Source organism: Chiloscyllium plagiosum, unplaced genomic scaffold, assembly GCF_037043375.1.
Source record: "Chiloscyllium plagiosum isolate Xiang-an unplaced genomic scaffold, Cpla_swu_hap1 HiC_scaffold_2, whole genome shotgun sequence".
NCBI lineage: Eukaryota > Metazoa > Chordata > Chondrichthyes > Orectolobiformes > Hemiscylliidae > Chiloscyllium > Chiloscyllium plagiosum.
The window spans coordinates 142,232,963-142,256,215 of NW_028270140.1; the positions used below are offsets into that span (position 1 = coordinate 142,232,963).

At 42.2% G+C, this 23,253-nt stretch overlaps 1 protein-coding gene across 3 annotated transcripts in view; it reads right to left on the minus strand.

The window, feature by feature from the left end:
- galntl6 (polypeptide N-acetylgalactosaminyltransferase like 6) overlaps nucleotides 1–23,253 on the minus strand; it is a 1,318,324-nt gene that overhangs the window by 767,734 nt on the left and 527,337 nt on the right. For all 3 annotated transcript variants that reach the window (XM_087993690.1, XM_087993684.1, XM_087993693.1), the window contains exon 5: nucleotides 12,978–13,144. In XM_087993690.1, the coding sequence (XP_087849816.1) occupies nucleotides 12,978–13,144 (167 nt within the window). The remainder of the gene's footprint in view (nucleotides 1–12,977; nucleotides 13,145–23,253) is intronic.

Consider the following 23,253-nt stretch of genomic DNA (forward strand, 5'->3'; position numbering starts at 1 on the left):
TAAGCCTGGTAATTAACAATGGAAATTAGGTGCTAATTGTTAATAGCAGTCAATTAAACTTTGTCAGACATAGTGAAAAGTCTCTTTCCTTCAGGTAATGAATTATTGCTTGAAATCTCAATATTTCATCCCCCTCCAATAATTCATCCCTCACTTTTACTGCTATTGTATGTTCTTTCACCCTTCTCAAATCATTTTTCAGCTTATCTCTTACTTTCATATTGCAATTGTTAAACCATTGGATTTTGCTCCTGCCAGTTGTTATCGACCAGACCAAACCCTTCAAATATATTATGAAGATAGTCTAGACCCTAACTTTTTCTTATTTTAAATGCAATTCAATTGGTCAAACCACTCAACGCTAAGCAAAACACACTTTACTATGCTACTGTTAAAAGGCAGAAAAAAATAAAAGAATTGGTTTAACTGTAACTTTATCAAAGTGCTTAACAAAATAATCTGTATTAACTACTATTAATTAACTGTTCCAATATCTTAAAATTTCATAAACATGCCCTTGGCAAAGGCAAATTTAGTAAAATAGATTGTCTCATATGCAATTCTAATAGCAGGAAGAGAAACCCCAGCTTTTAACTATAACAGAGAGAGGAATCAGGGTTTCCACATCCAGCTTCAAGACCCCAACAACTGCTGAAAGCTAAAACTAAAAATCCTGGTTGTGTGGGAGCTTGACTCCACCCATTCAGGCTGCTTCTGTTATTCCAACTTTTTTTTAAAAAACCCAAGGCCTCACAAACTCTTTGCTTTATTGTCTTTGGCAGACTGCTTTGCCCCTCTATCTCAATCTTTCTTCATAAAAAAACACAGTACACCTGTATTATTACACAGTCGTCAAATCCCAAAATTCCTGTTGCCCGTTTGGCCCATTGAGCTGATTCTGCTATTTAGTATGTTTATGGTCGATCGCTTGTAGCTTCAACTTCACATTTTCACCGATCCACAATAATCTTTGACTCTCCTGTTAGTCAAAAATCTATCTACTTTTGCTTAAGAAAATTCAATCGCAAAGTTCCAGAGACTGAGTCAGCTGAGTCCTAAGGACATTGCTGCTAGATTGGGCCTATGGCAAGCAGACAGGGCACTACCAAAGGGAAAAGCATACGTAACCTCATCCTGATCAATCTTCCTGAAGTAGGTGGACCTGTCTAGAAATGTTATCAGTAGGAGTGACCACAGCATAGACCTTTTGGAGATGAAGTCTATAATTAAGGACAACTCCCGCATGTTGTGTGCCACTATCACTGCATTGATTGGGATAGATTTCAAATTGATTGCACAACTCAAGCCTTGGGATTCAAAAGGTGCTGCGGGCCACCAACAGCAACAGAATTAGACTCAATACAATTTGTAACATCAAAGACTGGCATACTTCTTACACCACTATTACCATCAAGCTGAGAGATCGACCCTGTTTCAATGTAGAGTTCATAGGTCATGGTTGGATCTGGAACAGGCGTTCCTAAAACTGAAGTGCTAATGAAGACACAACACCGGACCGCTTGCACATGAAGCAGTGTGACAGAAAAAGCTGAGCAATCCCACACCAATAGATCAAATTTAAGCAATGCAGTCCTATCACGTCCAGTTCTGAATAGTGGGGAAGATGGTTCTGATTGTTGGAGGTCAGCCAGCTCATTTCCAAGACATCTCCACAGGAGTTCATCAGGGTAGCATACTGGATCCAACAACTTTCAGCTGTTTCATCAATGGCCTTCCCTCCCTCAGAAGGTCAGATATGGAAATGTTCTCTTTTGATTGTACCATACTCATGACCTTTCACAATTCCTCAGTTCCTGAAACAGTCAGCAAACCTCTAACAACATTCAAGTCTGGGCTGATTCCTGTAAGTAACAGTGACACCACATATGCTACAATAAAACCAGCTACAACATAGAGAACAGCATGATTACTGCTAAATTCTTCCTATCAATGCATTGCTAGTCATGGGAAAATGAACTGGCCTAGACATATATAAATATTACGGGGCCAAAACGTGTGGCATTGGAAAAGCACAGCAGGTCAAGCAGCATCTGAGGAATAGGAGAGTCGACGGTTCGGGCATCAGGCCTTATACCAAAGCTCTGAAAACAGGTAATGGGCTGAGAATTCAGCAGGATGTAGCTCCTATCCTGACTCACCAATGCCTACCCACCATCTGCAGGGGGCGAATGTCAGGAGTGTGACAGAGTATTCTCTACTTGCCTAGATATATGCAGATTCAACAACACTCAAGAAATTCAACACCACCTGGATTGGCACGTCATTTAACACCTTCAATATTCACTCCCATCAACACTGATGCACAGTCGCAACAATATATTCCATTAAAAAGATACACTACCACAACTTACCGAGGCCTCTGCAACAGCAAAGCTCCTGAGATAGCACCTTCCAAGACGACTTCCATCGAGAAGGATGAGGGTAGCAGATGTATGGGAACACCACCACCTGCAAGTTCCTCTAAGAACCACAAGTTATAGTGACTCGGAATATATTATCATTCCTTCACCATAGCTGGGTCAAAATCTTGGAACTCCTTTTCTAACAACACTGTTGATGTACCTATTCCCCATGGACCATAACAGTTCAAGAAGATAACAGACCACCACCTTCTCAAGGGGGATTAGGAATGGGCAATAAATACTGGTCCAGTCTGCGATGCCCAAGTTGAGGTAAATGGCTAACTCACAACTCACTGAGAGAAAGATATTTTCCTTATTTCCAATGAAAAATTCCTGACCTCTTCCAAAGGGAACACAGCAACCTGTCAAGTCCATCCTGTCAAGTTCCTTCAGGGAATCTTTTGCCTCCAGAAGACAACCTCACCTTCTTCTAGACTTCAAAGGATCCATGTCCACAGTCTGTCCAAACTTTCCATATAAGATAATCCCTCATCCCTTCTCCACACCACGCATCAGTCGGGTGAACCATCTCTGAACCACAAGTCAACACAAAGCAATCTTTTCTCTAAACACAGCAAAATGTCTGAGTAATCCGGTATGGTATGGCATGTTTCATTGTGGAAAATGTCTGTCAGTTACTGTGAGTTCTCACCAACACCCAGGACAAAAGGTTGCCTGGTGATTTATAATATCAGACTATGACTTTCTGGAGTGGGACATTTCATGGTGTGAACCCATTGCACATCTTCAGCTGAAAGGATTTTACTGTTGCAAGCTGCCGGATGCTGAAAGAACATTTGATAGAATTGTTCAATGCCGCAAAGCGTTTAAGAATGGCAAAATAAAGAGAAGCTACTTTGAACCACTGAACATTTGATAAGGAGCGGCAAGAGATTTAAAGTGATTGGTAAAGGAACCAGAAGTGACAAGAGGAAAAGTCGGGTGATGCACAGTTAGAATTGCAGTGCTTGATAGAGTGTTGCATACAGATTCAATAAGAACATACGAGGAGGAGTAGGCCATTCAGCCTCTTGTGACTGCTCAGCCTTTTGATACAAACGTGGCTGATTTCGTCTTGGATTCAACTCCACTTTTCTGCCCACCCTACATAATCTTTCAACCCATTTTTAATTTAAAATTTGTCTATCGCCTCCTTAGCTTTATGCAATTTCCCAGCATCCACTCTGGTGAATTCCACTGATTCACGACCCTCTGAGAGAAGTAGCTTCTCCTCAGCTCTGTTTTAAATCTATTACCCATTATCCTAAAGCTATGATCTCTCATTCTAGATTACCTCAGATGAGGAAACATCATCTCTATATCTACTTTGCCAATCCCCCTTAGCATCTTATAAAGCTCAATTAGATCTCCTTCTAAATTCCAGAGAGTATACAGCTAAACTGCTCAATCTGTCTTCATAAGACAAACCCCTCATCTCTGGAATCAATCTAGTGAATTTCTTCTGAACTGCTTCCAATGCAAATGCATCCCTCTTCAAGTAATTGAACTAAAACTTGCACATAATGCTCCCGGTCCGGTCTCAAAGAATATATGCACAATACAGCACAGAAACTGGCCCTTCGGCCCACCATGTCTGTGCCGACCATGATACTATTCGAAACTAATCCCATCCACCTATAGAATCCCTACAATGTGGAAACAGGCCATTCGGCCCAACAAGCCCACAGCAACTTTCTGAACAGCATCCCACCCAAACCCACCCCTCTCACGCTATCCCTATAACTCTGCATATCCCAAGGTATAATCCCCACCTAACCTACACATCCCTGGACATTATGGGCAATTTAGCTTGGCCAATCCACCTAATCTACACTGTGGGAGGAAACTGGAGCATCCGGAACAAATTCACGCAGACACTGTGAAAATGATGGAGACAGTTACCAGAGGCCTAAGTTGAACCTACATCCCTGGCGCTGTGAGGCAACAGTGCTAACCACTGAGATACCGTGTCTGTCCTCCATATCTCTCTATTCCTTGCCTGTTCATGCCTCTTAAACTCTGCTGTCATTTCTATGTGATGATGCTGCTCCTTTAAAAGGTTATGTTGTCCTTGGATTTTTTTCATGAGGTTTTAAAGACACGGGCTCCAAAAAGTCTAGCTTTGAAGTGGTTTACGGCCAGTTTGATTACAGCTAATAGACACTGCCTCAGGCAAAAGGCTTTTAAGTTAAAAGAAAACACCTGTACAATGCAAGGGGAATGGTCAGTTCTCCCAGTTCAGCTTTTCTCTGGTTTGGCTTGGTTTTTAGCAGTCTGGCTGTTCACTGAAAGCAGTCAGGCAGGTTTGAGGTTGCTGCTCCAAGAAACAGCTATGTGGAAGAACATGTTCCATGCTGAGTCCCTCTGCCCTCTCTCTCTCTTCTGTAAGACCCTGTATTTGGTTTTACCTTTTTCCCAAGGGGTGTTTATGGGGATTGTTGCAGGAATTTGAAACACCATCATTAAGTTGGGTTTTCGAATAGGTTAAGTTATTCTACATTCCATTCTCCTTTGTTTGTGTTTTATTTGGTAAGATTAAAAATAAATTCTGTTTTGCTTAAAACTAAATGGTTGGGCCAACTACATCTCTCCTGGAATATCCACTTTACACCTGTTTAAAACAACTAGCAAAATTGGGGTCAGGGCTAGTTTCTTGAAATGTTTTGAGAGGGTCTGGCCGGGTCCATAACAATCTGCTTCAGCTCACCTCCCCTGGCAGTGTTTTCCAGGCACATATTACCTTCTGTTTAAAAGACTTTCCTTGCACATTTCCTTTACACTTTTCCCTCCTCATCTTAAACCTATGCCCTCTCGTATTTGACATTGCTTTCCCAAGAAAAGGACTCTGACTATCCATCCTACCAGTCTCTCATAATTTTATATACTTCTATCAGGTCAACTCTCAGCCCCTAATACTCCTTCCTGTAGTGTGGTGACTACTCTAATTTTGGGCTGACCAAAGTCTAATACAGTTGCAACATGACCTACCAACTTTTATACTCAGTGACCTGACCAATAAAGGCAAGCATGTCATATGTCTTCTTTACTACCTTATCCATTTGTATTGCCACTTTCACATGGCTATGGACTTGAGCCCGAAGATCTTTCTGTATATCAATGTTCCTCAGGGTCCTGCCATTTACTGCATACATTTCTCCTGTGCTTCACTTCCATGAATGCATCACCTCACACATGTCTGGATTAAACTCTACCTGCCATTTCTCACTCACTTTCCAGCTGACCTATATCCTTCTGCATCCTTTGATATACTTCCACACAACTTCACCAATTTTTACATCATCTGCAAACTTACTAATCAGACAACTGACATTTTCATCCAAATCGTTTATGTATATTACAAACAGTGGTCCCAGCACTGATCTTTGCAGAAAATCACTGGTCCCAGACAACCAGTCAGAAAATCACCCCTCCACAACTACTTTTTGTCTTCTACAGCCAAGCTAGTTTTGTAACTAACATCCAACTCATCCATGGGTTCCAAACAATTTCATCTTCTGGACTTGCCAATTGTGAGGGACCTTGTCCAAGGCCTTGCTAAAGTCCATGTAGAAAAATCCACTGCCTTACCCTCATCAATCATCTTTATCACTATCTAAAAGCTCAATCACGTTGGTGAGACAAGACCTCCTCTGCATAAAACCATGCTGACTATCCCTAATAAGTCCACTCTTCTCCAAATCCTGTCCATAAGAATCTTCTTGAATAATTTCCCTACCATGAATTCATCGAAAATTTAGCAGGGACATGGCTTTAAGTAAGGTTTTCAAATTAATTAGACACTAGTCCCAGAAGTCATAGCCTTAATATAAGCTTTTCCTCAGCTTTTTCAATTACTTGTTTCTTTGGAAAATCAACAGGAATCCCACAAAATCTGACATAAAATCATGAGGGCTATAGTAGGGTTAATGGTTGGTGTCTTTTCCTGAGGATGGGGACTTCAAGATTAAGGGGTGCATTTTGAGAGGAAAGAGATTTAAAAAAGACATGAGGAGCAAATTTTTTTACACAGAACATGGTTTGTGTGTGGAATGAATTGGTGGATGTGGGCACAATTACGTTTAAAAGACACTGGATAGTACATGAATAGGAAGGTATTGGAGGAATATGGACCAGGAGCAGGCAGGTAGGATGAGTTTAGCTTGGGATTATGGTCAGCATGGACTGGTTGGACCGAAGGATCTGTTTCCGTGCTGTATGACTCTATGACTCTGTGTGCTTGCTACCTGATAATGTACATTCAGACACGCCACACTTGACCAGATGGGATTTACACTCACAGCTTGCCAGATTCTATCCACAGTGCCATGAGAGCACTTACCTTACAATATAACATGTCAATAAATAGATGTTGGAAAGGTAACCCTACAAACATAAATCATAGACAGATGCCTCATCTTACTGCGTGCCCTGCTTCTACTTACTACTTACTTGTAAGCAACTCTAATTAATATTTTGTCACTGTTAAATTACTTTATTCTACTCAATGAAGAATTTACAGTCTAATGAGCTAAGTGTGTTTGCACTGCGTTAACAAGTAATTATGTTCCTGAGGATATCCATTTATTTATCCCTTTCGTTTTCTAAATAATTTAAAGACAAGAGTCTTTAAGCAATACAATTAATCAATGTATTGCTAACTGATTACATTAATTGATTCACTTCATCTATGTCAGAGTACACAGTCTGCAGTAGGCTCTTGTGGGGCAGCCTATGAGTCAGGAGGCCTGGTTTAAGTCCCACCTGTTTCAGAGGTGTATAATAACATCTCTGAATCAGCTGGTTAGAACATATCTATAAAATTTTTAGTCCAGTTCAGCTTTTTAATGTCATTCGTCTATCGCAATGTTGCAAGGTGAAACTGGGCTGATTGTCTCAACTTATCTGCAGTTTCTTCTGAAGAATCCATCTATTTCAGAATGTAAAGTGAAGGGGAACAAATGCGTAAGATGGAGTTAACTCAATTAGTTTTGTGGCATTGATAAATTGAGGAGTCCAGTTTCTCAAATAAATTTCTTGGTTCCATGACAGTTTCTAAATGACCCATGTTAGGTAAAATTATGTTTCTTCCTCTTATAATCCCCTTGCCACCCTCTCTTATGTAAAGTTCCAGCATTCCAGATGTGTCCAGTAAAAGCAACAGCGACAAATTGTACAGACGTTACATGTTTATAGGAGCACAATCTAAGATACTTGACATTGGGGAGGTGATGGCCTAGTGGTATTGCCACCAGACTATTAACCCAGAAAGCTCAGCTAATGTTCTGAGGACTTGGGTTCAAATCCCACTGCGGCAGATGGTGGAATTTGAATTCAATATATGAAGCTGTAATTAAGAGTCTAATAATGGCCATAAATCCATTGTTGATTGTCAGGAAAATCCTATTGACTTTATCTGGACTGGCCCTACATGTGACTCCAGACCCACAGCAAGGTGGTTTTCTCTTAACTGTCTTCTTGACAATTAGGGATAGGGCAATAAATGCTGGCCTAGTCAGCAATGCCCACTTCCTGTGAATGAATAAAGGAAAACTTGACATTAAGTTTGTAGAGGTCAGTTTGAGAAGAAATGGTCAAAAGGAGGAATTCAAAGGAAGGAAAGTGAGGGAAAAAGAGATGGAGGGTTTTAGGGAGCTAGGAGATTGGGCAACAGAAGATATGGTTACCAATTGTGCAGCAAATTCTCAAGAGGCCAGAATAAGATGACTGATTATATTTTGGATGGCTTGTCCCAAGAGGACATGAGAAAGATAATTTCGGTGGGACCATGAAGCAATCATTAAAGAAGAATGCAATTTTTATTAGTATTGAGGTGGTTTCCTTTACTCAAATCTGAGCTTGTTGGGAGACTAAATGACAGAGACTGATCTTCACAATCATTCACCAAACATGACAATAGGAAGTGAACTCGATTGGCCTCCATCTCATCTTGTTTAGAGATTTGAGTTAACCTGCGAATTGGGTGGTCATTTCCCCTGATAAAATCTCATTTTACCATTTTAGGTTTGGGTGCAATAGACCTCAGAAATGTGACATTATTGGCATTGAGTTAATAGTCAGGCCGATATGACTGAGTGCAGCACATGACCTTCATTAACTACACAAAAACTCCAAGCTGGAGTACCATATATAGGTGTACCTTTTTAGCCTGCCTGCTGTTCACACTGGTGCTGAAAGAGTCCAACATTATTTATGAGTCTGTTGAGTATGTACGTGCTCATGTGCGTGAATGTATACTTTGATTGACGTATAGGTGTTTGTGCATGTGTCTTTACACAGGATTTTAAACCATGAATTCAGAAGAAAACCACATTTTGGCAATTTTCCAGCTCCTTTTCTTTTGTTGGTGGAGACCATTTTGAACCACGATCATGTAGATTTTCACTTGAGATAGGCTGCATGGAAATTCTCTGAACCACTGCTGTAAAGGAAGTGGGTGATTTTGAAGCAGTGCTTTATTTTATCATCTTCCTTTAAAGCAGGAACAAGCTTAGTGCTGCATCATGTCAGTTCAAAGGTCAAAGAGCCTCCACGTGCTGCACCTTCTCAAGATTAGTGCTCATGTAGTGAACATACCAAAGGGGAAGCTCATCAAAACTGACCGCAGTGGACAACCCAGCAGCGATGGGATGACGGCTAAAAAAAATCAAATCAACACCCGATAAGCAGAGGATAGAAGAAACTCATTGAAGATTTTGTAAGCAGTAAACTCCTCGCCAAATGAGTATTTTCCTCATCCGCACATGAAGTTTGATTGCATTATCCCCAGGTCAGAAAAGCAGCTCCTGTAAATCCCTGGCCAGGACAAAACTAATTAACTGGAAAATTGAAGCAGCCTCCCTTTGAACGACTAGTGCACTTTTTATGATGCCATAACGCTTTTTTCAAATGAGGAACATCACACTTTTGATGTTTATATTTGTGAAGCAGCTTAGCAATTTGCCTGGGGCGGCTCAACTTTTGACGCCTTAATAATACGAATTTAAATGGCAACACCTTCTGTAGAGCTTAACCGTTGCCCCACAATCTGCTTTGATTTTGAGAACACGAATAAGCCCCAAGCAATTACAACCGAGAGTCTTTAATTTCCTCTTCCATTTTCTTCAGCGAAGTGCATTCATTCTTAACCAGAACATTGAATAATAGGGTAATTTTGCGATGCCACTAATGGGCCAGTAGTCCGGTTTCTCTGACCTTATATTTCTAGCTAGCACAACTCCCCAGTTGATTATCAGGATCAAGATATCATCAAGGTACAAAGGTTAGAAACATAGGTACTAAGGGAGGCCATTCAGCCCTTCAAGTCTGTTGTACCATACAAAACAATTATGACTGAGTTATGACATACATAACTCCACTTAACCACTTTAATTCTTCCACAAAGAATTGTGAGAATCTTTATTTCCTTACATAACAAAAATCCATCTCAGTTTTTGAAATTTTCAATTGCCCTCTATCATCCTCACCTTCCACCAGCCTCATCCGGTTTTCTGGGACAGAGATTTCTCCTATTGTTCACACACAATGAAATGCTTCCTGTCATCATCCTTGAAGAACAGCTTGGCTCTCATTTAATGGATAATTGGAAAAGTATTAATTGCAGCTTTCATCTTGCCATCAGAAAATAAATAGTTAGGTGGGATCTCTTTTCAAGTCTCATGACACATAATTCCCAAGTAATTTCAAACATCCAACTGACCATGACAGCAAAGGTGCGAGAGACCCTTCAACAGTTCATCATGAATATGTTACAACATCATAGACAGTTACTTGGTTGTACAGACTTGTGCTTTAAATGTAAAAATAAGAACTTTTTAAAGCTTTTCACCTTGAATTCATCAGGAGTAGGAGCATCCGGGTAGGTGTCGAGCAACTCGAGATTTGCCATCAAGAAAATGCGGAAGCCAAGGGGAAGCAGTGTAAGGAGCGCTTTGCCACACCAACACCTTACCCATTCCTTCCCATCACCACCTTCTGTCCCAAGTGTAACTGAATCTGCCAAACCTGCATTGGTCTGTACACCCACCTACAGCCTCACCCTGAGAGTGCAAGAGAGTTATCCCTGTCTGTGAGGAACTGCCAATGAGATGAGTCATAAGAAATACCAATGTGTAGGGAAAACATAATTTACTCTGTATGAGGAGCGAGTCTTGATTAATTGGCCAGTTGAATATATGGTATACCCTTGTCAGTGTGATACCAGGTTTGCAGGCTGTGCATGCTAAAGGATGGTGGGTCATATCAAACAGGATATCCTCTCAGCTGGAGAAAACGAGAACGACAGATGTTGGAGACCAGAGTCGAAAATTATGGTGCTGGAAAAGCACAGCAGGTCAGGCAACATCCGAGGAGCAGGAGAATTGACGTTTCGGGCATAAGCCTTCATCAGGAAGGGCTTATGCCTGAAACATTGATTCTCCTGCGCATGACCCTTCAATTGTTTGCAGTAAGTAAAAAGAAAAAGCATGTATTCAACCAGCAGAGACTTGCAAAATTTACAAGTCTCCAACATTACCTGTGATTCTGCAATTGGATAAGATTTGCTCAATAATTCAGAATGTGCTTGGAATTATGTGGATAACCAATTTAGGGGTGTTGGCCAGACTCGCAGTGTTCTAAAAGCTAAACATATTGATACACAGGGCTTTGTCCTTTGCAGACAGAGAGAACATGCACATGCATTTTATCTTTCTTAACTCAACAAATAGGTAACACCCATTCTCTTGTATCATTTCTTAGAGATGCCTTGACAATGAGATTTAATCTGTCTGGTTTAAAATGTAAATGATGCTTGGCAGTCATCATCTAAGCAATGCATTCTCTGTGCAAATGCCACTAATACTCATTTTCCCTTTACATCGGTATTGTTTGGAATTTTCCGGATAATTGAAAGGCAAAAAGCTTCAATAAAATATGTCTTCTTTCATCGGCAACATCACGGGTGCTTTTACACAATGCAAGCCAAGATGTGGAAAGAATACTCACTTTCCTTAGTCTGCATTCTCCATTATTCACGAGCCTGGGTTACTCCAATTGCACTGCACACACATGTAAACATGAGGGAGTTGTTTCAGGAATGCGAAGGCAGGAAACCAATTCTATGCAATGGTTTTCAGTGGAGCTCAGTATAACCGAGCTATAACCATGGAGCTGGAGCGCTATGGAAACTGCTATCTCTTCCACTTGGCATCCTAAAGTAAAAGTAGCCACCTTTCTCAGCCATCAGTTGACATCAAGTATGTAGATAAAAGCTCAAGTTTATTCAAAATTCACGAGTGAAGCAAAACTGAAATAAAGAGCAATCTGAATCAATGGCTGCCCTGAAATTTCTATTATCAATCCCCTTGTTACTTTATGCCCCAATTCACCCCAAAATGGACAAGGCGCTATGGGAGTCACTGACTCGTTACAAGGCCTCTTCTGGAAATTTCACTGGCTTTCCCATATTCGGGATTCTGATCTGACATATAAAAATGAACAATTCAGGACTGCAAATAGATAAACTTCTGGTTCAGGACAAATGACCATTTCCATTATAGCTGATCATGGAAGTACAGGGAATCTTCGAAATCATGCAAGTGGTCACTGTCCACCTCCTGGAAAGCATTGAGAAGTCATTGCATTTGTTCCGGTGAAACAGGGTCAACAGAAACTGTCAATAATGTTTATGAGTTTAGGACTATTTCAATGAGGAACTTTACATTATTGCTGTATTGTCTAACCTCTCCCACCCAGAACAAGTCAAAACGTGAAATCTAATTCCAGTGGGTAGTCAAGTTCTCTTAGAAATCCAATAAAAGTCACATTTGAATTTTTGCCTTACTTTCCCTGTCTGCACCTTGCTCGTATTTTCTGTCTTTGACCAATCATCCCTCTCTTTCTTAATCTGATTTGACTTTACTTTCAAACCCAAATCGGCCAATTCTTCCTCTACTTTTCCTTTGTCCCCTTCTCAATCCTTAATTTGCATCAATTTGAGAGATGAAATGTTCATCCAGCTGGTCACCAAGTTGCACACTTTCTTGTTGTGCTCACTGTGTCATTACCAGCTCACACGTCATGGAGTCAATCATTTTCAAAGTGATAGGTGAAGAAACTAGGTGAGTAGTGTGAGTTTCTTGTCTCCAGCAGACCCTGAATCTTTATTACATGATACAGAATATGGCCTTGATGTATAGATCAGTCACCAAGCTGTAGCCATTGGCAGAGATGTCATTACATAAGACAGATGTTGTCTCTCCAAGATTAACAAGTGTTTCCGAACCGTTTGCTGGACGCAAAACTCCAGGATGTGCTCTCTTTATGTCACAGCTGGAATTATTCACCTTCAGCACATTTCCCACCATATCAATGAACGTTCACAGAAAAAAGAATCACCTACCGCACAGCAGCCTCTTTTAACATATGCAACCGATGCTACAAGAGGAAGAGAAGGCTGATAAGCCAGTTCGGTGCTCAGAGCAGCAGTACAGTCAGATCAAACACACTGGGACAAAGCCTGCTTTGCAGACACTCATTGCCAATACTCTTGCTTACCTCTGTCGCTGAAGTCATCCACGAGAATGATCTCTGCGATCAGTTGGTCAGGAGACCGGCTGATAACACTGTGCACTGTCCGCAGGAGCGATGACCAACCCTCGTTGTGGAATGGGATGATGATACTGGTGTTTGGCAACTTTTCCAAGTACATTTTATGCTTGCAGCTACAAAGAGAGAGATAAAGAGATGGGTGAGAGGCCGAGAGGAAGCAGGCCAGATACATTCATTGCTTTCGTAGAGATTGTAAAGCAGGAATTGTCCCAGAGTGCAACAGTCATCCCACTCTGTACCCTACCCAGTTTTTGCCCCACATCCTTTGATTCCTTTAGCCCCAAGAATAATATCTAAATCCTTCTTGATAATTCACTGATGGATAGCAGTGAATCTATGAGTTTTCAGTGGGAAAAGACCAACAGGTCAATCAAACCTTTCCAACAGTCACAATCACTCAGCATTATTGCTGAACAATTTGTTCCTCCCTCGCACTCTTAAAGGCCCCCCCTCCCCCCCACACAAACCCCTCCAACGCCTCCCTCCAGCTGCCCCTTGGAGTGGCAAGGTAGCTGAGAAAAACCCCAGAACCAATAAGGGGGAAATCAATCAGTAACCGAATAGCATCCCACAGATGTCCAGCATTTTTACCGCTCACGAATGTCATCACACGATTGCAACAAAAATAAATGTTTGCCTCCTCACGGATGTCTACCTTGTTTTCAAATATTCGCATCAAAATGTTGGAACCTGTGACTTCCCTTCCTCTCACCTGAACAATGAATTCAGTTCAGGGGATTGGGAAAGGTAAGGGATCACCATCAGCAGGAATGGACTGGAGCTTAGCAGCAACTTCTTTTCATAGAGAATGCAGGATATTTGGAATACCTTACTGGTCAGTACAGTGGCTGCTGGACTCTCTTTACTTCTAGATGGGGCTACATAAATTCTTGGCCTGAAGCAAGAACTATTGTTTCAATGGATGTTGGTGTTGCTACCAAGGCCAGCATTGACGATCCAATCCGAACAAGGTGGCAATGAGCTTCTTCCATGAACTGTTGCAGTCCATTCGCTGTAGATACCTGCACAATGCTGTTCGGAAAACCATTCTGATAGACCACCGTTGAAGGAATGACAATATAGTTGCATGTCAGGATGGTTCTGTCTTGTAGGGGTTTGTTTCCTGCAAATCTGCTGTTACTTGAGCTGGAAGCAAGAGTTTCCTCAAACATAAATCTTTAATTTTATTGCCAAAATATTGTCACGACGTATACCTTTTGCAGGATCTTGAGCCTTTAGTCCTTTCTTGAAGTGAACCAAATTGGCTGAAGACTGACATGTGTGATGCTGGAGACCTCAGGGTCATCCACTTGGCATTTCTGACTGAAGGTTGCTTCTAATGCCCCAGAGCTTATTCTTGCTCTGATGTCATGGGCTGTATCAGAATGAAGGTGCCTGCGGAGCCTCCTCATTCAATAAGTTAATTAATTGTCCACCAGAGCTTAGACCTGATCCATTGGTTGTGGAATGGCTTGTCTTTACTTATCGCTTGCTGCTTCTGCTCTTTGGCATGCAAGTCGTCTTGTGTTGTAGCTTGACCAGGCTAACACCTTATTATTGATGCTAGATTGGCATGCCTCTCGCAATCTTTAACGTTTCTGCCAGCTCACCTGTCTACTCATACAGTGCAGTAGAATTTGAATTCCCAAATAACCCCCTGTCTCCATCCTTGAAGTCTTGGCATTTCTGAAGAAGAGACATTTTAGATTCAAAATGTCAACATTGTTTCTCTCCCCACAAATAGGATGATTTGGTGGCTCAGCAGTTGACACTGCTGCCTCACAGCGCCAAGGGCCTGAGTTCAATCCCATCCTCGGGCAACTGTCATAGAGATGTACAGCATGGAAACAGACCCTTCGGTCCAACCCGTCCATCCCGACCAGATATCCCAACCCAATCTAGTCCCAGCTGCCAGCGTCTGGCCCATATCCCTCCAAATCCTTCCTATTCATATACCCATCCAAATGCCTCTTAAATGTTGCAATTGTACCAGCCTCCACCACATCCCCTGGCAGCTCATTCCATACACATACCACCCTCTGCGTGAAAAAGTTGCCCCTTACGTCTCTTTTATATCTTTCCCCTCTCACCCTAAACCTATGCCCTCTAGTTCTGGACTCCCCGACCTCAGGGAAAAGACTTTGTCTATTTATCCTATCCATGCCCCTCATAATTTTGTAAACCTCTATAAGGTCACCCCTCAGCCTCCGATGCTCCAGGGAAACAGCCCCAGCCTGTTCAGCCTCTTCCTGGAGCTCAGATCCTCCAACCCTGGCAACATCCTTGTAAATCTTTTCTGAACACTTTCAAATTTCACAACATCTTTCCGACAGGGAGGAGACCAGAATTGCACGCAATATTCCAACAGTGGCCTAACCAATGTCTTGTACAGCTGCAACATCACCTCCCAACTCCTATACGCAATACTCTGACCAATAAAGGAAAGCGTACCAAACGCCTTCTTCACTATCCTATCTACCTGCGACTCCACTTTCAAGAAGCTATGAACCTGCACTCCAAGGTCTCTTTGTTCAGCAACACTCCCTTGGACCTTACCATTAAGTGTATAAGTCCTGCTAAGGTTTGCTTTCCCAAAATGCAGCACCTCGCACTTATCTGAATTAAACTCCATCTGCCACATCTCAGCCCATTGGACCATCCGGTCCAGATCCTGTTGTAATCTGAGGTAACCTTCTTCGCTGTCCACTACTCCTCTAATTTTGGTGTCATCTGCAAACTTACTAACTGTACCTCTTATGCTCACATCCAAATCATTTATGTAAATGACAAAAAGTAGAGGACCCAGCACTGACCCTTGTGGCACTCCACTGGTCACAGGCCTCCAGTCTGGAAAACAACCCTCCACCACCACCCTTTGTCTTCTCCCTTTGAGCCAGTTCTGTATCCAAATGGCTAGTTCTCCCTGTATTCCATGAGATCTAACCTTGCTAATCAGTCTCCCATGGGGAACCTTGTTGAACGCCTTACTTAAGTCCATATAGATCACATCTACTGCTCTGCCCTCATCAATCTCTTTTGTTACTTCTTCAGAAAACTCAAACAAGTTTGTGAGACATGATTTCCCAAGCACAAAACAATTTTGTACATTCTCCACATGTCTGCCTCCCACAATCCAGAGCTGTGCAAGTTAGATGGATTGGCTATGCTGAATTGCCCATAGTGACTGTGCAGGTTAGGTGGACTGGGCATAACAAGTGTGGGGATAGGTTGAGTCTGGGTGGGATGCTCTTTGCAAGGTCGGTGTGGACTTGATAGGCCAAAATGCTGCTTCCACACTGCAGGGATTCCATCATTCTAAATGCTGTGAGAACTGCTGGATTTCTCCAGCGCTCACTGTTTTGTTATATTTTGATTTCTAACACATTCAGTATTTTGCTTTCACCTCAGTCCTAATGCTTATGATGTTCTCTGTGAATTGGAATCCAAGGTAGTTTTAAGGATTGTCTAAGACATAATGCTGGTTTAAACTGATACTTATACTGAAACAGCGACATGTGGCTTCGACAAACATCACTGATATTTTGTTAGTAGTATAGTGCATTGGATTGCAAATTGCACTGAACCTGTCCATACACAATCATAAATAAACAACTGAACAATAGGATTCCTTCTCAGTTTCTATATAATTATGGACTGAGGCCACTGGCTGGTAGTTAAACTGTTGCACTATGTTCTGAAGGACTTCACTCGATTCATGAACAATCCTCACTTACCAAGTGGATGTTGTAAAATGGTGTTTTGACAGATAAATTCCTCATTCACTTGAGGGACGAATGATTATTAAATTAAAAGTCCTTTGATTATTTCATTCTTCCTTGCAATCTTTCCATTCTACCCATAGATCACTCAAAATGCTTTGCCACAATGATAGATTTATGATTGCACAGAGTAAGCTTTCAAAATAAGGAAAGGAAAGGAATAGACAATTTAGCCCATCAAGTAGCTCTGCCACTCTGCACGAGCATGTCTGAACTAATTGTGATATTGATTCCTCTCTCCTCCCTGTCCCAGGTTACTCCCTTATAGATTCAAGTATGTCTCACTTTGCCTTGAATTTGTCCAATGGCCCAATCTCAACTGTTGTTCCAAGAAGTGAATTCCAAAGATTAAAATCCCTTAAGACAAGAAATCCCTCCTCATCTTCATCTTAAATGGTGAGCTTCTCAATTTTAAAAGGTGCCTCAGAGCTAGATTTCCTCATAAGGGCAAAACTCTCTCCACCCCACAAATTATATATGTTTGGCTATCACCCCTCAATCTTCTAAACTTCAGTGGGTATAGGCCCAATCTTCCAGGACATCCCTCATCAGACACTGCAGTGCAATTGGAGGCCATTCAGTCCACTGGGTCTGTGACACTTCCCCAAAATGAGTGCCACTTTCCCACGATTTCCCCAGAATTCTGCACACTCCGCCTTTTCAGAAAAGGGTCCTATTCCCTTTTGAATACTTTGATCAAACCTATCTCTGCCACCTTTCCAGGCCGAGGCTTCCAGATCTGTACCACTTGTTGCATAAAAGAACAATTTTCTCTTGCTTTTATCTCTTTTCTCAATTACTTTAAAGCTATGCCCTCTCCACACAAATAGGGAAATGTTTGTCCTTGCCTACTTTGTTCAGCTCTCTCATGATTTTGCAAATTTCCATCAAATCTCCTGACAACCATTTTTCCTCCAAAGAAAACAGTCCTAACTTCTAAGGGTGACATGGTGGCTCAGTGATTAGCACCAGCGACTTGGGTTTGATTCGAGCCTCGGGTGACTGTCTGTGTGGATATCCTTTCACTGCCCAAAGATGTGCAGGTTAGGTGGATCGGCTATGCTACATAGCCCATAGTTTCCAGGGATGGGTGCATTAGAAATGGGAAATGCAGGGTTACAGGGGTAGGGTGGTAGGGATGCTCTTCAGAGGGCAGGAATTGGCTGAATGGCCTGCTTCCATGCTATAGGAAGTCTGTGATTCTCTGACTTATCTTCAAGGTAACTGCTTCATCCTGGCAATCAGTCCAATGAATCTTCTGTGTGCTGCTTCCAATGAAAGTAAATCCTTTCTTAAATATGATTTGGAGGTGCCAGTGTTGGACCAGGGTACATGAAGTTAAACATCACACAACACCAGGTTATAGTCCAACAGGTTTATTTGGAAGCACGAGCTTTCAGAGTGCTGTTCCTTCATCAGGTGGTTATGGAGTATAAAATCATATGACACAGAATTTACAGCAAAAGTTTACATTGTGATGTAACTGAAATTATATATTGAAAAAGACCTGGATTGTTTGTTAAGTGTCTCAACAAACTTAACGAACAAGCCAGGTCTTTTTCAATATTTAATTTCAGTTATATCACACTGTAAACTTTTGCTATAAATTCTGTGTCTTACAATCTTATACTCCACAACCACCTGATGAAGATGCAGCACTCCGAAAGCTAGTGCTTCCAAATAAACCTGTTGGTCTATAACCTGGCGTTGTGTGATTTTTAACTTTATTAAATAGGGAGACCAAATCTCTAGGTTCAGACTAACCTACTTTGATACACTATTCCCTTATAATAAAGCATTACATTTAATTTGCCTTCTAAATTTGTAAGCTTTATGATACATGTTCATGGAAAACCAAATCCTTCCATCTCGCAATCTCTTGCGGTCTCTCTCCAGAGTTGTAGCTGCATTGGAGAAGTTCACAGATTCCATAACACCATATGACATAGGAATGGAAGTAAGGCCAGTCGACCCATCAAGTCCACTCTGCTATTTAATCATGGCTGATGGGCATTTCAACTCCACTTACCCGCACTATCCCTATAGCTCTTAATTCCCTGTGAGATCAAGAATTCATCAAACTCTGCCTTGAAGACATTTAACGTCCCTGCCTCCACTGTGCTCGATGGCAATGAATTCCACAGGCCCACCACTCTCTGGCTGAAGAAACGTCTCTTCATTTCCGTTCTAAACTGGCCCCCTCTAATTCTAAGGCTGTGCCCACAGGTCCTGATCTCCTCACCTCACGGAAACAACTTTCCAGCATTCACTCTTTCTAAGCCATGCATTATCTTGTCAGTTTCTAGTAGATCTCCTCTCAACTTTCTAAACTCTAATGAATACGATCCCAGGATCCTCAGCTGTTCGTCGTATGTTAGGCCTACCATCCCAGGCACCATCCGCGTGAATCTCCGCTGGATACACTCCAGTGCCAATACGTCTTTCCTGAGGTGTAGGGCCCACAATTGGACACAGTATTCTAAATGGAGCCTAACTAGAGCTTTATAAAATCTCAGAAGTACATCGCTGCTTTTATATTCCAACCCTCGAGAAAAATGACAACATTACATTCACTTTCTTAATCACGGGCTCAACCTGCAAGTTAACCTTTAGAGAATCCTGGACTAGCACTCCCAGATCCCTTTGTACTTCGGTTTTATTAATTTTCTCACCATTTAGAAAACAATCCATGCCTGTATTCTTTTTTCCAAAGTGCAAGACCTCGCATTTACTCACGTTGAATTTCATCAGCCATTTCCTGGACCACTTTCCTAAACTGTCTAAATCTTTCTGCACCTCCCCACTTCCTCAGTACTACCTGCCTGTCCGCCTAACTTCGTATCATCAGCAAGCTTCACCAGAATGCCCCCAGTTCCTTCATTCAGATCATTAATATATAAAGTGAACAGTTGTGGCCCCAACACTGAACGCTGCAGGACACCACTTGTCACCAGCTGCCATTCTGAAAAAGAACCTTTTATCCCAACTCTCTGCCTTCTGTCAGACAGCCAATTCTCAATCCATGCCATCCTCACCTCGAACACCATGGGCCCTCACCTTACTCATCAGCCTCCCATGAGGCACCTTATGAAAGGCCCTTTGCAAGTCTTGAGAGAGGACATCCACTGGGTTTCCCTGGTCTAACCTACTTGTTACCTCTTCAAAGAATTCCAACAGATTTGTCAGGCATGACCTCCCTTTACTAAATCCATGCTGACTTGATCTAATCTGACCCTGCACTTCCAAGAATTTAGAAATCTCATTTTTAACGATGGATTCTAGAATTTTACCTACAACCGATTTCATTCTCATCCCACTTGTTGATTTTAAGTCTCACCAGGGTAATGGTATGACCAATTATAAGGGTTTTAGACTGCGACTAGATTGCCATTAGAAAAAAACATTTCATCCAGGTTTCTACAATGAACAAAAAAACTTGTTTGTCACAAATAAGTACTTATGCAAATAAATGTGTAAATATCATTGACAAATGGTTTAGACTGTGTAAAGTTAGTTATAACTTACATTCTACTATCTTAACCTTAACCTGAGGCAAATATGGATAACAGATAACGGTCAAATGTCTCACTGATACACAGCAATATGAAATACCAAAGCAAGCATTGACCATTCTGCCCATTGATCCTGTTCCATCATTCAAATAGATCCTCCACCTACTCTCTCCTTACACCCTTAACGCCTTTAGTGTCTACAGATCTATTGATTTCTTTCCGAAATATACTCAGTACCTTGCTCTCCAGTCTTCTGTGGTGTGGACCTGCAATAATGCATGTGGTTTTTGGTCTCTTTACCTCAGAAAGGATATACTTTCCATAGATGGAGTGCAACAAAGTTAACCAGACTCACTGCTGGGATGGCAGGTTTGTTATATAACAGATTGGATCAACCAGGCCTCGAGTTTAGAATAATAGGGGTCTTGTTGAAATGTACAATATTCTGCCAAGGCTAGACAGATTGGATGGGGGGGGGGAATGATGCTTCCCCTAGATTGGAGGGTGGCGGGTGGGGGAGGATCGTGGTGGGGCCTGTGCTTGTGTGTGTGGTCTGGAAAAAGGCCTTCAGATATGGGAAGGCCATTTATGACTGAAATGAGCAGAAATTACTTCACTGAAGGCTTTTTGTTATTCACTTGTGGGACATGGATGTTGCTGGCTAGGCCAGCATTTATTGCCCGTCCCTAGTTGCCCTTCAGAAGATGGGGGTGAGCTGCCTTCTTTAACCACTAACTCCATGCACTGTCGGTGCACCCCCAATTTCTTCAGGGAGAGAGCTTTGAATTTTGACCTAGCGACACTGAAGGAATGGCGATGTATTTCCAAGTCAGGATGGTTCGTGGTTTAGAGGGGAATTTGCAAGTGGTGGTTAAAAAGAAAATTCCAGCAGTGATGTCCCAGAGCTGAGAAAAATGAACAACAAACACAACCATCATTCTGGTGCTAGATATTACTCCAACCACTGGAGAGTTTTCGACTGATTCCCTTTGAATCCGGTTTTGCTCAGCTTCATTGGTGCCACACTTGGTCAAAGGTGGTCTTGATGTTAAGGGCAGTCACTCTCACCTCCCCTCTGGAGTTCAGCTGTTTGTCCATGTTTAAACAGAGCTTGCTTGCAATCCAACGACGCAGAAGGTTGGTTTGCAAGTGCAGCAAGTATTTAAGAAGGCAAATGGAATATTATCCTTCATTGCTAGAGGGATAGCGTTTAAAAACGAGGATGTTATGCTGCAATTGTATAGGGTGCTGGTGAGGCCACACCTGGAGTACTACGTGCAGTTTTTCTCCTGACTTGAGAAAGGCTGTACTGGCACAGGATGGGGTGCAGAGGAGGTTCACTAGGTTGATTCCGGAGCAGAGGAGGTTGGCTTGTGTGGAGAGACTGAGTAGACTGGGATTATATTCAGTGGAATTTAGAAAAATGAGGGTGGAATCTTAGAGAAACATAAAAAAATTATGAAGGGAATACATTAGATAGAAGCAGCAAGGTTGTTTTCACTGGTGGGTGAAACTAGAACAAGAGCCTGATGGTGGTGGGCAAGCTGTTGGAGGGAATCCTGAGGGACAGGATGTACATGTATTTGGAAAGGCAAGGACTGATTAGGAATAGTCAACATGGCTTTGTGCGTGGGAAATCATGTCTCACAAACTTGATTGAGTTTTTTGAGGAAGTAACAAAGAGGATTAATGTGGGCAGAGCGGTAGATGTGATCTATATAGACGCAAGTAAGGAATTTGACAAGGTTCCCCATGGGAGACTGATTAGCAAGGTTAGATCTCACGGAATACAGGGAGAACTAACCATTTGGGTACAGAACTGGCTCAAAGGTAGAAGACAGAGGGTGGTGGTGGAGGGTTGTTTTTCAGACCGGAGGCCTGTGACCAGTGGAGTGTCACAAGGATCGGTGCTGGGTCCTCTACTTTTTGTCATTCCCATAAATGATTTGGATGCGAGCGTAAGAGGTACAGTTAGTAAGTTTGCAGATGACACCAAAATTGGAGGTGTAGTGGACAGCGAAGAGGGTTACCTCAGATTACAACAGGATCTTGACCAAATGGGCTAATGGGCTAAGACGTGGCAGATGGATTTTAATTCAGATAAATGCGAGGTGCTGCATTTTGGGAAAGCAAATCTTCACAGGACTTATACACTTAATGGTAAGGTCCAAGGGAGTGTTGCTGAACAAAGAGATCTTGGAGTGCAGATTCATAGCTCCTTGAAAGTGGAGTCACAGGTAGATAGGATAGTGAAGAAGACGTTTGGTATGCTTTCTTTTATTGGTCAGAGTATTGAGTACAGGAGTTGGGAGGTGATGTTGTGGCTGTACAGGACATTGGTTAGGCCACTGTTGGAATATTGTCTGCAATTCTGGTCTCCTTCCTATCGGAAAGATCTTGTGAACCTTACAAGGATGTTGCCAGGGTTGGAGGATTTGAGCTATAGGGAGAGGATGAACAGGCTGGGGCTGTTTTCCCTGGAGCGTCGGAGGCTGAGAGGTGACCTTATAGAGGTTTATAAAATTAAGAGGGGCATCGATAGGGTAAATAGGCAAAGCCTTTTCCCTGGGATAGGGGAGTCCAGAACTAGAGGGCATTGGTGTAGGGTGAGAGGGGAAAGATATAAAAGAGACCTAAGGGGCAACTTTTTCTCGCAGAGAATGGTACATGTTTGGAATGAGCTGCCAGAGGATGTGGTGGAGGCTGGTACAATTGCAACATTTAAGAGGCATTTGGATGGGTATATGAATTGGAAGGGTTTGGAGGGATATGGGCCGAGTTCTGGCAGGAGGGACTAGATTGGGTTGGGATATCTAGTTGGCATACTGTACATGTCTATGACTATGACTCTGTGAGGGCATAGCCTCAAAATAATGGGAGCAGATTTCGGACTGAGCTGAGGAGGAACGTCTTCACGCAAGGATTATGAAC